Genomic DNA, 14,939 nt, shown 5'->3' with positions numbered 1-14,939 from the left:
CTTTGCTGCTCTGAAAAAAATATCCTATACAGTAAGTGTTATAGAAAATTGCTTTCATCTCTCAAATACTGCATTAAAAATTTTAAATGCTTAAGACTCTAAATCCTAAGCAAAAAGTAGATTATTATTTTATTCTTTTTAATGTTATAAAGAAGTAATATGTGGTTTCTCTTAATACTGCACTGAATATCAGAATTTAGTTATTAAAAGCAGATCAAGGAAGGAGCCAAAATAATTATGACTTTTGTTCCATCCATCACTTAAAAATTCAGATATAACTTCTCAAAAAATACTTTATTTTTTAAAAAAGAGATTTAAAGGAATGCCTTTTATATTATAATTCCTTTTAGAATATCATATATGTGACAATTCATGAAATGTGTTTCTCCAAATTTAAGAAATAGGACTTTTTTTTTTGAGGTACGCGGGCCTTTTCCTGCTGTGGCCTCTCCCATTGCAGAGCACAGGCTCTGGACGCACAGGCTCAGCAGCCATGGCTCACGGGCCCAGCCACTCCGCAGCATGTGGAATCTTCCCGGACCGGGGCACAAACCCCTGTCCCCTGCATCGGCAGGTGGACTCTCAACCACTGCGCCACCAGGGAAGCCCCAGGACAACTTATTAAATGTTGAAATTTTTTATATATTAGAGGCCAGTTCTATTATGACTTACATTGAGATAATAATCCAGGAGCCTATTACTGATAGAAGAGTACTTTCTTCTTTTTATTAAATAAGGCCTTTATGTAAGTTTTCATGCATTTTATGCACTTTAGGTCCTTATATAACAGGAACACATGTATACAAGCCACCTATCACAGATTGTCTCATTAAGATCTTAGTGGAGAATTTAAAAATAGAACAATGGTAATACTACAATGAAATTTACTAGCTTACCATTTTTAGAGGGCTTTTTTATATTAGGTGCAATGTAGCTGAAGGGTTAAGAGAATGGCTTTGTATTAGTTTTTTTTTTTTGCAGTATGCGGGCCTCCCACTGCCGTGGCCTCACCCGTTGCGGAGCACAGGCTCCGGACGCACAGGCCCAGCAGCCATGGCTCACGGGCCCAGCCACTTCGCGGCGTATGGGATTCTCCCGGACTGGGGCACGAACCCGTGTCCCCTGCATCGGCAGGCGGACTCCCAACCACTGCGCCACCAGGGAAGCCCTGTATTAGATTTTTAACTATCTGATCCTCACAACAGTTTTAGAAATAAGCAAAAAAATTGACTTTTCTTCCCATTTTATGGAGGGAGGAGGTGGAGGCTCAGAGAGATGACATGGCATTGCCCAACAAGATAAAGCTAAGTAAGTGGCAGCATGAGAACCAGAAAAAAATAGGACTTGTGATTCCTGGTCCACCATCTCAGTGGAGAAGATAAGTGAATTTACAGAAGTAGAGAGAGACTTGGTGTAGGAAGAAACAGATATGATTTTGTAATTTCTGATTTTTATCTACTTTTGAAACCCAGGGACATATTTTGTGTTAGTATTAGCCCTCAGCTTACCTTGAAATGACTCAAGGTAAGGAATGTTAGGACATGTGAGATGTTCCCAAACATGAGGTCGTACCATGCTTATTTAGTGTTGGGTAATAGAATGAACTTTTGTGTACTTTATCTTTTTATGCCTACAGCTATGCTTTTGCTTCTTTTTTCGACTTTGAATAAAGTATGGGTAGTAATTTATTTACTAGAGTGTTAAGATTATATTTTCCCAAGTATCTTCATCCTTTTCTATAAGGTATTTTTTGCCAAACTGAATATGACTAATGTGGCTTTTCATCTTTTCCAGTCTCTCTCTCTCCCCTCCTTCCCTCCCTCCCTCCCTCCCTCCTTGCCTTCCTTCCTTCCTTCCTTCCTTCCTGTGAGTCATTCAAGCCATCCCTGAAGTTACAGAGATGATTAGATTTGACACAACATCTGGCCTAGGTAGCTCCTTAGTGTAGTGACTATAAACATGTAAATTAATGCATTTCTGCCAAAGCAATAAATGCAATAGTAGAAGCAAGCATGAGGGACCCACAGAGAACCAGAATAGAAGTTAACACTGCCTTTGGGCTCAAAAGAGCCTTCTTTAAAGAGGTGGTTTCTGAACTGGGTTTTTGAGGGCAAATAGGAATTTGTTAGGCAAAAAGCTATGAATTTTCTTTTAACTACAAATAACTCATCTACTTCTTTTTCTCAGACATTGTGTATGTTGTTTCTTGCTTTTTGTTCACCAGATTATTTCATATGCATTCAGAATTGCCCAAATATCTAGTTTCTTAAAGCCCTCTCAAACCAGACTCTTCAGATTGAATATAATTTGGAAATTTTCAGACTGTCTACCATTGTTCTAAGTTGTGGCTGCAGTTGGAACATGGTTTTCTTGTAAATAACATAAAATTATATTTGAATATGTCTTTGAAATGTTTGATTTTACTTTACTGTATTTGAAGTATTTTGAAAGACTTTTTAGTCTTTCAAAGGTGTAATAGTATTCTTGGACTTAAAATTCACTACGGCTTGCTTTAGAAGCAAAAGTCTACAAAATATGATTAAACTGTGGTACAGAGGCCCAACAATTCTCCCAAATATTACACTACTTAGGGAAGAGAAAAAGTTACCAGCACTTGCTTATGTTATTTATTTTATTATATCCAGTGTAATGCAAGGATGTTCCTCTGTTATATGAATGAAAATTATTATGCTTTTCTTACAATATAGGAATCATATTATTTACTCTTAAAAAATCATAGGATTAGTTCAGCTCCTTTTGTTTCAAAACATTTGTGTTCTAGGTGGTTTGAAAATTTTACTGAGCTCATTTTGAAATATCTTGCTTATACATCCGTCTGTTGTGTGTCTTAAGATTGAAATTTAGGTCAAATTGCAACTTGAATTTAACTTTACAAAGGTAATAAGTGTGCCATCTTTAAAAACTGCATTCTAAATTTTAAGCACAATAGATCAAAGTACACCTTATTTAAATAAATATTCTGGAAAAAAGTCTCAATTATTTTCTCCCAGACTTTCTTAAAATAGTCACGGTTCTCAATATAAAATGTGAGGTTTAGCTTTATTATTTTAAAGGAGGATGAAAAGTTGTTTATTTTAAAATTTTAATGATTTTGCTTTCAAATTATGGAAATTCTCCTTTGGGGACAGCTTTATTTGAATTGTATGTGGCATTATTTTTATTTCTTAAGGCTATGATTAAAAGTTTCGTGGATGTCTACCAGCTTGCAAGCACTAGAATTGCTACATTAGAAAAGGAAATGACATCTCATCGAAGTCACATTGCAACCTTGAAATCAGAACTTCACACAGCTTGTTTACGTGAAAATGAAAGTTTACAATCAGTAAGTCCTACAATATTTTTTTCTTCTTTGAATCTTGGGTCACATTTACATTCATGTTTTTGTTGTTCATAAGATCGCTCACCAGTATATATAATTTAGGGTGAGTAATCAATCAAGCAATGTAAAATTATTAAGTGTGGAGAAAATTTTGAAGGAAGAAAAGCAATTAATTTTTCCATTGTATCATGTATAAAGATATGCATATTGTTATCAATGCTAAAACACTACATCAAGATTCCTTTGTGTTTGGCAGTGCAGCTGACAGTTGGATTTGGCAGTATGCATAGTTAAAGCTTGCAACTGTCTGAAGATTCAGTGTGTCCCATTAAGACAGAATATTATTAATTATGCGTATAACCAGAATGGTAATTAGAACATGTGATTATTCTCTGTAGAAAGCTAGTCTTATCCATAATACATGTCCAGCTAAAGATGCATGTTGTGATTCATCTATATGATTAAAATTCAGTTTCAGCAGTCATTTTATGTCTTAAAATTTTAGCCCATGATGAAATTTGGGCTCATTTAAGACTAAACAAAATTTTCTACATTTGAAATACGTGTTTGGGGAGTATCAAAAAATGAATATATTTGTGACATAAAGGAATAAAATACACATTTAAACTTTCTCCTCAAAAGCCAGGTATGTCAACATACCTCAACAGTGAGATTCAGAGGGTTGCCAATAATTAGAATGTCTTTTTTCCCTATTTGGTTTGATTAGAATGGATCTGGGTGACTTGTAAGGAAAAACAGTATCATTTTGCCATTTAGCTGTTGACCAATTTCAAATGATATATTCAACAGAAAAAGAGTTAGCATTAAAGCAAATAGATGCATAGTTGTGGTTTGGTTCTTCAGCTCCTTCAGGTCGTAGCTCAAGTGTCAGCGTCCTAATGAAAGCTTTATGACCATGGTATTTAAAACTGCAACCGCTAACCCTCCCCCACCCTACAAGCTCTGTCTCATTCTCACCCCATGTTGCCTATCTACCTTCTACCTTCCTTGCTTTATTTTTTTCACTATAGCACTTACCAGCTTACATATATTGTATTTTATTTATTTGCTTTTTGTCTGTTTGCTCCTTACCCTCATAGAATATAAGTTCCATAAGGACAAGCTATTTTGGTTATTTTCTTCACAGCTGTAAAGGTACTCTAGTGCCAAGAATAGTCTGACCCACAGTAGGTGTTCAACAAATGGTTATTGAATGAAACATACTGGGACCTAATCCAATAAATGAACAAACTAGTTATTTGGGACCTGAGATGAGATTCAGTTGAGTTCAATTTTTAAAATTACTTTGTTAATTTCTTAGTGAGAGAGTAGTAAATTTGACCTCAAATAAGAGAAATCAAGATGAAGAGGAAACCTTTATAAAGATTTGAGTAAGTATTTGGAATTCATTCTAGTCTTTCTCTGAAACACATTTACATTTTTTCCTGCTAATTCTCTGATCCCATTGGTTAATATTACATTATACTATGTCAGCTTTGTTGGGTCATACCATTATTGGTTGTTTATTACTGTTATTCATATAAAAATAATTGCTTATGTTCTGAGAAAGTTTGGTAAGGTGGGATTGTTTCCCATGGGTTCAAAAATTTTTTACCAATTATTAAGCTATTGATGTCTTAATGGAGGTGTGCTTAATATCCCCCACTATCATAATAAAGCTCCACTTCTCAACCTTCTGAACAGATTTACGGGATATGCTCATCATCTTATTAGTAAGAGGAGGTTCACTCTAGCAGTGATTCTCAAAAGGGAATGTGTGTAATGTGAAAATTTTCCCCATGAGATTCTGATGTGTCCTTCTAGGACACTGCTGCCTAATCCCATGTTTCTATGGGATATATGCTCTCCAGCCTCTTCCCTTAGTTGAGAATCATTGTTTTGAAAACAATAATAAATTTGTATACTAATTTCTATTTTTCAAGACATTTAAATACGCATTTTCTAACTTGAACTACTTAAGAACTCAGAGAGGTTAATCTTTTAATTTCATAGATGAGAGGTGATATATATATATATATATAGTTTGGTAGATAAGAGCATGGGCTTTGGAATTACAACCATTAGAAGTACAGTCAAGTGTAAATAACAGAAAACTTGACTAACATGTTTAAGACAGTTTTTTTTGCTCATACAGCAAGAAGTCTAGAAGTAGGTGACTATTGTCATCGGTTTAGTAGTTCAGCTTCTCTGTAATTTCTCTGCCACTCCCTGATTGTCATAAGATGGAAGACAGCTGTAGGATTTGGAATCACATTCAAGTCAGAGGAATGGGATGGCCCAGCAATACCTGTTTTATATATATGATAAAGCATTGCAAGGCTTTCCATTTAGAAAATATTTAAGTTTTTATACCATACATTTATTTTTTAAATATTTAGAAATTTTAATATAAATTTAATAGATAACAGATATTAAATGTATATTTAAATGTTTATATATATAAAAGAGAAAAAGCCTTCCAAGGAAGTTCCAAACATATTTCCGCTTATAGTCCATCAGCTGGAAATGGGTTGTGTGGCCACCTTGAGCTATAATGAGTCAAGGGACAAGGAAATGAGGAATGAATAGATACCGGGTTAACCAATTAATAGTATATCTGACCTGTCATACAAGTCAGATATATCTGGATTCCAATTCAACTTCTGTCAGTTGCTAATCAGGTGGCTTGGGTCTCAGGTTTTCATCTGTAAAATGAGGATAATGATACTACTCTCTAATAGAGTTGTTGGGAGGTCTAGTGAGAAGTCTTTTTTTTTTTCTTAACATCTTTATTGGAGTATAATTGCTTTACAATGGTGTGTTAGTTTCTGCTTTGTAACAAAGTGAATCAGTTATACATATACATATGTTCCCATATCTCCTCCCTCTTGCATCTCCCTCCCTCCCATCCTCCCTATCCCACCCCTCTAGGTGGTCACAAACCACATAGCTGATCTCGCTGTGCTATGCGGCTGCTTCCCACTAGCTATCTATTTTATGTTTGGTAGTGTATATATGTCCATGCCACTCTCTCACTTTGTCACAGCTTACCCTTCCCCCTCCCCATATCCTCAAGTCCATTCTCTAGTAGGTCTGTGTCTTTATTCCTGTCTTAACCCTAGGTTCTTCATGACCTATGAAAGAATGCTCAACATCACTAATAATTAGAGAAATGCAAATCAAAACTACATTGAGGTATCATCTCACACCGGTCAGATGGCCATCATCAGAAAATCTGCAAACAATAAATGCTGGAGAGGGTGTGGAGAAAAGGGAACCCTCTTGCACTGTTGGTGGGAATGTAAATTGATACAGCCACTATGGAGAACAGTATGGAGGTTCCTTAAAAAACTAAAAATAGAACTACCATATGACCCAGCAATCCCACTACTGGGCATATACCCTGAGAAAACCATAATTCAAAAAGAGTCATGTACCACAATGTTCATTGTAGCTCTATTTACAATAGCCAGGACATGGAAGCAACCTAAGTGTCCATCATCAGATGAATGGATAAAGAAGATGTGGTACATATATACAATGGAATATTACTCAGCCATAAAAAGAGACGAAATTGAGATATTTGTAGTGAGGTGGATGGACCTAGAGTCTGTCCTACAGAGTGAAGTAAGTCAGAAAGAGAAAAACAAATACCGTATGCTAACACATATATATGGAATCTAAGAAAAAAAAAAAAGGTAGTGAGAAGTCTTAAAGTACTTTGCACTTTGCCTTGCACTTAGTGAATAATCCAAAAAAAGTTAGCTATTATTTTTATTACCATTATATTTACATCTTTTTTTTTTTTTTTTTTTTTTTTACGGTATGCGGGCCTCTCACTGCCGTGGCCTCTCCCACCGCGGAGCATAGGCTCCGGATGTGCAGGCCCAGCGGCTATGGCTCACGGGCCCAGCCGGTCCGCAGCATGTGGGATCCTCCCGGACCGGGGCACGAACCCGCGTCCCCTGCATTGGCAGGCGGACTCTCAACCACTGCGCCACCGGGGAAGCCCTACCATTATATTTATAGAAAGTAATTGGATTGCACCACAGGGAAGGATTATTTACTAACATAACATCTTCAGTTTCAAACTGTGTCATTTTGTTCTGCTTCCTATTGTAACCTTGAGCATGTAACTCCTGCTCTATGATCACCATCAGTATATTCCCGTGGCTGAGCTCTCTGCCCTTTCTGCAGCCTGTCTGCCCCTCTTTTCACTGACACATTCTTGAAAAGCAGTCTATACTTTCTTCTTCTATGTGCTCATTCTACTGAAACTATTTTCTTAAAGGTTACCAATAATTTTCTGCTTGCTCTGCCTATCCATTGGTTCCTTCTCATCTCCTTTCATCTTTCTCAGACATTTGAGGCTTCAACTACTTTCTTCTTTAAATACTCATCTCCTTTGTTTCTCTTGTTATCGACTTTTCTTCGTTGGCTCTCTGGCCTCTACTTAGTTGAGCTCTGCCTTCTTTGTATTATTGTGTGTTAATTCTTTTCTCCACCCATTAGTTTAATATTTATTCTGCATCTGGTCTGTGACAGGCTTAGTTTTGGTCCTGGGGATGTCATGTGAACCTAAACAGACAATCTTCACTCTCATGAACTTAAAATCTAATAGTGAAAGTAAATATTTTTCATGTAATCACACTAGTTAATGTGTAATTACTTATAGGATAAGTTCACCGAAAGAGAAGAACTTAAGTGTATAAGAGTTTTTTTAAACAAATGAGCCTGCCTTAGACTAAGGTATCAGTAAAGCCTTTTCTGGGTCAGTGATGCTTAAGCTAATATCTGAAGACTGGGTATAAGTTACCCAGGGGTGGAAGAGAGTAATGTTCCAGATCAGGAGGAGAGGAGCACAGATATTTACAAAGGCTCTGTGGTGGGAGGAAGAAATTGAAGAAATTGAGGAAGACCAGTATGGCTGGAATAAAGAGAGCAAAGGCAAGAGTACTCTGAGATAAGAAAGGTCTGGAGAAAAGGGCAGAGGTCAGACTTTGTTGTCTTTGTTTTGAGAGCAAAGGAAGAGTCATTGAAAAACTTTAAAGAAGGAGTGATATGCTCGGATTTGCTTTTTTTAAAAGATCACTTTGGCTGTAGTGTGAAGAAACAATTGAATGTGAAGAACAAGAGATAGGGGTGTGTCAAACAATTCCTAGTTTTTTTTGCTTTTGGAAATGGATTAATGATCTCATTTACTGAGAGAGAAACAATGGAACAGGAGGGGATATTGTGAGTTTAATTTTGAGTATGTTAGGTTTGAGGTGCCACTGAGACATCCAACTGGAGATGTCACAAAGGCTGCTTGATGTGAAATTCAAGGAAGATGCCAAGCTGGAGATAACAATTTCAAGTCACTATTATACGGGTAGGACTTGAAGCTGTCAGCAAGACTGAGACGACATAGGGACGGTTTATAGAGTAAGAAGAGAAAAAGGCCTAAGAATGAAGCTTGAAAAACTCCAGCATATAATGCCTGAGTACAAGAGGATAACGTTGCAAAGGAAGCTGTGAAGGAACAGGCAAAGAGGGAAGAGGAAAACCAAGGAAGTATGATGCCATGAGAAGAGAGAATTTCAAGAAGGGTGACGTGCCGATAGTGTCATATACTGCTGAAAAGCAAGTGAAATGAGGACTGAAAAATGGCCTTTGGAGTTAGTGCATGGAGGCCCTTGGTAAACTTAACAAAGGTTCTTTCAGCAAGAGGTGGCGAAATTAGTGGAAGTTGAACAAAAGAAGTGAATTTAGACATCTGTCGCAAAGATTTAGCTATTAAGTGTGAAAAATAGGAGTGGAGTGTTCAGAGGATTCAGGGAGTTCTAAGACAGGAATGACTTAAATATGTTTCAGTATCTTCTTAAAATAGGCCTCCCACAGTCTGGTTTTGACCCTGTCCACTATACTGTCCATTTTTATAATTTCAATTATCACCTTTTTCATACTGCTGCTTTCTTCTACTTCTTTTTTTTTAACTCCAGCTTTCTTTTGACTAGTGTTTGCATGATATATCTTTTCCCATTCTTTTCTTTTAACCTATGTTTTATATTTACAGTGGGTTTCTTGTAGAAAGATATAGCTGGTTTTGTTGTATTTTCCATTTGACAATCTCTGGCTTTTAACTGGGTGATTAGATCATTTAAGTTTAATATAATTATTGACATTTTTGGATTTTTGTCTACCATTTTAGCTCTCTTATGAGGATGAAGGTGAAGACATGATCTCTGCTTTTGTGGATTCCTCTTCTAGCAAGGGAAATGGTCACATAAGCAAATATCAATACTAAAAATAGGCATGTATAAAGTATGTGGGAACATAGATGAGGGAGGAGTTCATTCCGCCTAACATTGTTAGAAGAAGGTACTGAGAAGATGAAATGTTTGCAGGAGTCTTTGAAGGATGTTTAGCAATTTGACACCTTGTTAAGGGAGAAGAGCAGTAAAAAATCTTTGCTTTATTTTGATTTGAGGAATAGGCCTCATGCGTAGTACATATATTTAATGAATTAAATTATATAATGAGTTTTTTTGTGTAATAGAAATGTATTGTTACTTTAGTTCCATTCCCCCTCTGAATCAAAGACATCCAACTCACCCAAACAGCCTGTACCCGCTGGAGCCCAAGACTGCTTGCAGCAGTCACTCCAAACCCTACCTTCACATGTTTGCAATCCATTCTTGCACCATCCAATCCCTGCTTCTTACTTTATAACCTAATTTGATTCTGTCTCTGACTGTTTTGCTCTTGATGTTCTTATTTGGTCTCTGTATTTGTTATTTTGGTCCATTCTCAAAACTCCATTACTGGGTCCTCAGATGATCTAGCTCTCTGCTCCAGTACCTGCTTCAATTACCATCACCTCCTTCCCCTCATATATAGCTTTAGAGTCAGGCAGACTTGGGGGTGCTTTCTGGCACTCTTACTTATTACCCACACAATACTCTAAGCATCAGTTTCAGTGTTTGTAACATGTAGGTGAAATTCCCTACATTGTAGGATTGTTGTGAGGATTAAACAAAGATACAGCGTTTGGCATATTGGTAGATCCTCAGTAAATATTGGCTTGCTTCCCTACACGTACAAATTTTTCTGATAGTTACGTATATATCATACAGCTAAGCTATACTTGTAGCTTTACGAAGTATATGTAAGCATGAGGAAATCTTTTTATGAGTAGGCAAAAGATCTAAAACAACACTTAAATCAGTGCTTTTAGCACATTTAATACTAAATACAGTATTAATGTTAGCTGCTGTTGTTATCACTTACTTAATCAACTCAGGAAAGTCAGTATATGCTCATTTCTAAATTTTCTACCATTTCACTAGATAAGAATAAAAATAAATATTCATTATTAGTTAAGAAAAAACTTAGTATACCATGGTGTGGTGATGCATAGAGAGAGCTGGATTGTATGGCAGCTATGAAGAGTCATCTTTCAAAGCTTTATCCCCCTTTAGGTGACAGTTTCATTTTTTGTTCAGTAACATGTAATAGTGATGCTGGAGTTCATCTAAGAGTTCTCATCAATTGTATACTTGCCAGGACTTTAACATTTTCAGCATTTTGGTCTTTGACCCATTAACTTAGGGCTGTTCTAGAGCTTTTATCTTGAGTAATAGTAACCAGAAAGAGCTTTGAGTAAAGAGCTTTTGAATCCCGTACAGCCCAGTAGAGAACAGTACAGCAGTCAGAACCAATTACTTGTGGCTGTTTGGAGACCGGCACACCCACAACTGTGGAGAAACACATGATATTTCAGTCTGTGAAACATAGAATGCCAAACCCAAATACTTTGCTGTGAGTTATGGTGCTTCAAGCTACAGTATTGATTTGCCTCATTTCCATTGTATGTTTAAGCAGTATGTTTTTGATTCTACAGTACTTTATTTGTGAGAAAATAGTGAGTGACAAATCAGAGGAGCATTCCATTTAGTATATTGCGGGGGAGAGATCATTGCATCATTTTTCAGATTATGTCAGATTCGATAGTTGTCAAGTGGTGTTATATTGTTAATCAAGCAGAAGGGTTTAGATACTTTGGTTAATGTTATTTTTATCTGTTAAGATAAAAAAAAAGGACCCCTTTATCTTAAGTTCTCAATTAAAATTCTGTCACATTTATTTTTATTACATTTTCTTGCGAGAGGAAGTATTGTTTGTTAGTATTGTATGGCTAAAGAAACTGACAGAATTTAAGTAACTTACTCTAGGTAAATTGTTTTCATAAACTTTACTTTATCTCAGTTGATTCCTGATGTTTATTATTGAGGTTTTTAATCTTTCAAGAAAAATAATCTTTAAAAATGAGCCATAAACCAAGCCTTAATTTGTTGAGACAGGCTGTGCAGTGCAGTTCAGTGGTATCAAGTACAGATTCTCGAGTCTTACTCCCAGGTTTTTGATTAGAACCCAATCAGATTAGAACAAGGCCTCTGATTTCTTGTCTGGTGCTTTCCTATGAGACTGCAGTGTGGGTTAAAACAAATCTGTGCCATCAAGGGCTTTCAAGTGTAGTAGAGACTACAACCATTATACAGATAATTAAAAGAATGACGTTAAAGTGGAATCACAGAGTGCTATGAGAGCACATAACTGGGGATCTGACCTTGGCTTCAGGTGGTCTAGTTGAGGAATGGAGATCTTAGTTGTGATAAGGAAGGTTAAGGAGGAGTTGACAAGGGAAAGCACGGAATGCTGAAGGGATGGAAAGACGTCTGTATGACTTGAGCAGCGTGCATCAGGTGGAGAATGGTGAGAGATGATGCAGACTTGTGGAGGAGCACTGTGGCTGTGACTCTCAGCTTTCTGAGAAGCCCTCTGACTCATACGTCTCCATTAATGGCACTGGAAAACATCTACCCCCTTTGCTTTATGTATTTACTCTTCCCAACTGCACATTTAATTTTTTCCATTTAATTCTTAAAATTCACTGACATTTTATATCATAACAGCCCTTGTTTTACCCTTTTGCTAAATATTGCTTACTTAGATGCTCATTAAATTCTTCCACATTTTAATCATGAGCTCCAGCTCTGGCCTTTGGATACTAACAGTTAAATAAGGGAAACAAAAACATCAAAAGGTGGGACAGCCCAGTCAATATGCAAACATTTTCCTTGATCCTTGACACAAATTTCCAAGCTTTTAAAGGTTTTTCATAGTCCAGAAACTCAAGCTTCTTTTATACAGTAAACAGGGGCCTAGAGATAATAATAATGTATATTCCACTGGCCTCACACCTCTTCTGTAGCCTTTTAGTTTTTGTATGATGCAGTTTAAGAGGAGCTACTTTTATGATGAAAGATATCTGTATAGTGACTGTAGGGGCAAGATATTATAAATTTTATATTTATATATATATTAAGTATATACATATATAATTGATATATTGGGTTGGCCAAAAAGTTCATTCGGGTTTTTGGTATGCTGGTACAAAAACCCGAACGAACTTTTTGGCCAACCCGATATAACATTTTATAAACATTTAATATTAGATATATTTTATATATAAGTATAAATATAAAATATGTTTATATGTAATAAATATATGTATATAATTCTGTTCTTCAGTGATGAAATGTTACAAGGGTGGAGCAAAGAGTAGCAAGAATGAAAATTTCCAACTCTGATCATTATAATCAATTAGCAATTAAGCTGTAGAGACTAGAGATGGCAGTTTGGCAATCTAATGCTCTCAATAGTCCTACCAGTTGTTCAGAGTGGTGGCAACTAAATATGCTGAGTATCTCTTCTACTATTTGATCTTTCTTACTAAATTGATTTCTTTGAAGGCTTCAGTCACCTGCTAGATTTTCAGAAATCTCCATTCTGATTTTCTGCAAAAACCTCAGACTCAGTGAGGTCCCAAACTGAACATGTTACCTAACTCTACCAATCCCCATTTTCCCAAACTCTCCTTTCATTATGTTCCCTGTGTCTGACATAGCTATTCACCTCGCAGCCCAGCGTAGCACCCTTAACATTTGTTCTACATACTTTCCCTCCACCACCAGTATTTAATCAGTTGCTAAGTCTTAATGTTTCCACCACCACAGGATCTCTTAGACCCAGTCTCTCCTTTCTACCCTTGTGTTCACATTAAGTTTTCCTTGGGTTATTGCAGTGGTCTTCCAATGCATTTCCCCATATGTAGATTTTCCCCTTCCATCTTGTCTGCCACGTTAATGCCGGTTATCTTTCCAACACACAGATAAGGTCAGACCATAGCTTGACCCAAAACATATTTTGGCTCTACACTTTCTTCATGAAAGCAAAAATTCTTTATCATTGGCATTGAGGCATATCCTGACTCCATCTGGTTTTTTAGTTCATCTCTCAGTTGGCAGAATTAAGGGTTCCCTTTGTTATGCTCATTCATCACTGAATTTACCTGTCTGAGAACTATATAGTAGTCTGACTTATATAATCAATTAGTTGTGTATGGATTACCATATTTTGAGTCTGTGAGGTGATATTTTTTGTAATTCATTATAATGGTCTCACCTCAATAAAATGCTGGCTTATTTAAATTGAGATTAACTGGAAGAGCCCCCCTTCAGTGCTGCTTTTCAGTACGCACTTGTTATGGCACTTAGACTTCGCACAAACCATAGTTCCACCTCAGATTTTCCCACACAAACTTTTCTTAATTCCCATCAAACTATATTTCATGTATGTCTCTAGCAAACACTTAATGAGAATGAATAGTTTATATATTATTATACCAACGTAAAATTTAAAGTAAATACTTTCAGGTAATCCAAATTGCATATTTCTTCTCCTCTTTACTACTCTTCCTATAAAAACCAAAAAACCCAAGACTGAAAATTATTTCTGACAAAGAAAAACATTCTTTTCAGCATACCACTTAAATAATTTTAAACTTTGTCAGATCTATGGGGTCCCTGACTGTATATCTTTACTCACATAGACCATAAAATGACCAGTATAATGCCTTTTACTCACCCGGTGGGTACTCAGTAAGTGTTTGATGATAACAATGATATACCAAATTAAAATTAACTGTGCCTGGGCCTAGCAAAAAGTAAGAGTATGTGAGATTTATTTCAGAAATAGAAGTCTAATTTACATAAATCGTTAAAAAGCTCATTTTCAAAACTATATTTCCTTGAACTCTTACTTCACACCATATATAAAAATTAACTCAAAATGGATCAAAGACCTAAATATAAGAGCTAATATTCTTGATAAAAAACTTAGATATGAATCTTCATGAGCTTGGATTTGACAATGGATTCTTAGATTCGACACTAAAAGCATAAATAAGAAAATAAAAAATAGAGCTCATCAAAATTAAAAACTTTTGTGCATTAAAAAAACACACCCCAGAATGGGAGAAAATATTTATAATTCGTATATCTGATTAGGGTCTAATATGTAAAGAACTCTTAAAACTGAACAACAAAAAGACAACAACCTAATTTTAGAAATGGGAAAAGGACTTGAATAGACACTTCTCCAAAGAAGATATACAAATGACCAACAAACACATGCAAAGATGCTCAACATCATTAGTCAGTAGGGAAATGCAAATCAAAACCACAATGAGATACCACTTTACAACTACTAGGAATGC

At 36.1% G+C, this 14,939-nt stretch overlaps 1 protein-coding gene across 7 annotated transcripts in view; it reads left to right on the top strand.

Annotated features, from left to right (window-relative positions):
- Positions 1-14,939, top strand: part of CCDC171 (coiled-coil domain containing 171) — a 359,813-nt gene that overhangs the window by 310,295 nt on the left and 34,579 nt on the right. For all 7 annotated transcript variants that reach the window (XM_049710683.1, XM_049710685.1, XM_049710687.1 and 4 more), the window contains one exon: positions 3,191-3,343. In XM_049710683.1, coding sequence (XP_049566640.1) covers positions 3,191-3,343 — 153 coding nt within the window. The remainder of the gene's footprint in view (positions 1-3,190; positions 3,344-14,939) is intronic.

Source organism: Orcinus orca, chromosome 6 (assembly GCF_937001465.1).
Source record: "Orcinus orca chromosome 6, mOrcOrc1.1, whole genome shotgun sequence".
Classification (NCBI taxonomy): Eukaryota; Metazoa; Chordata; class Mammalia; order Artiodactyla; family Delphinidae; genus Orcinus; species Orcinus orca.
This window is presented reverse-complemented; position numbering and strand designations above follow the sequence as displayed.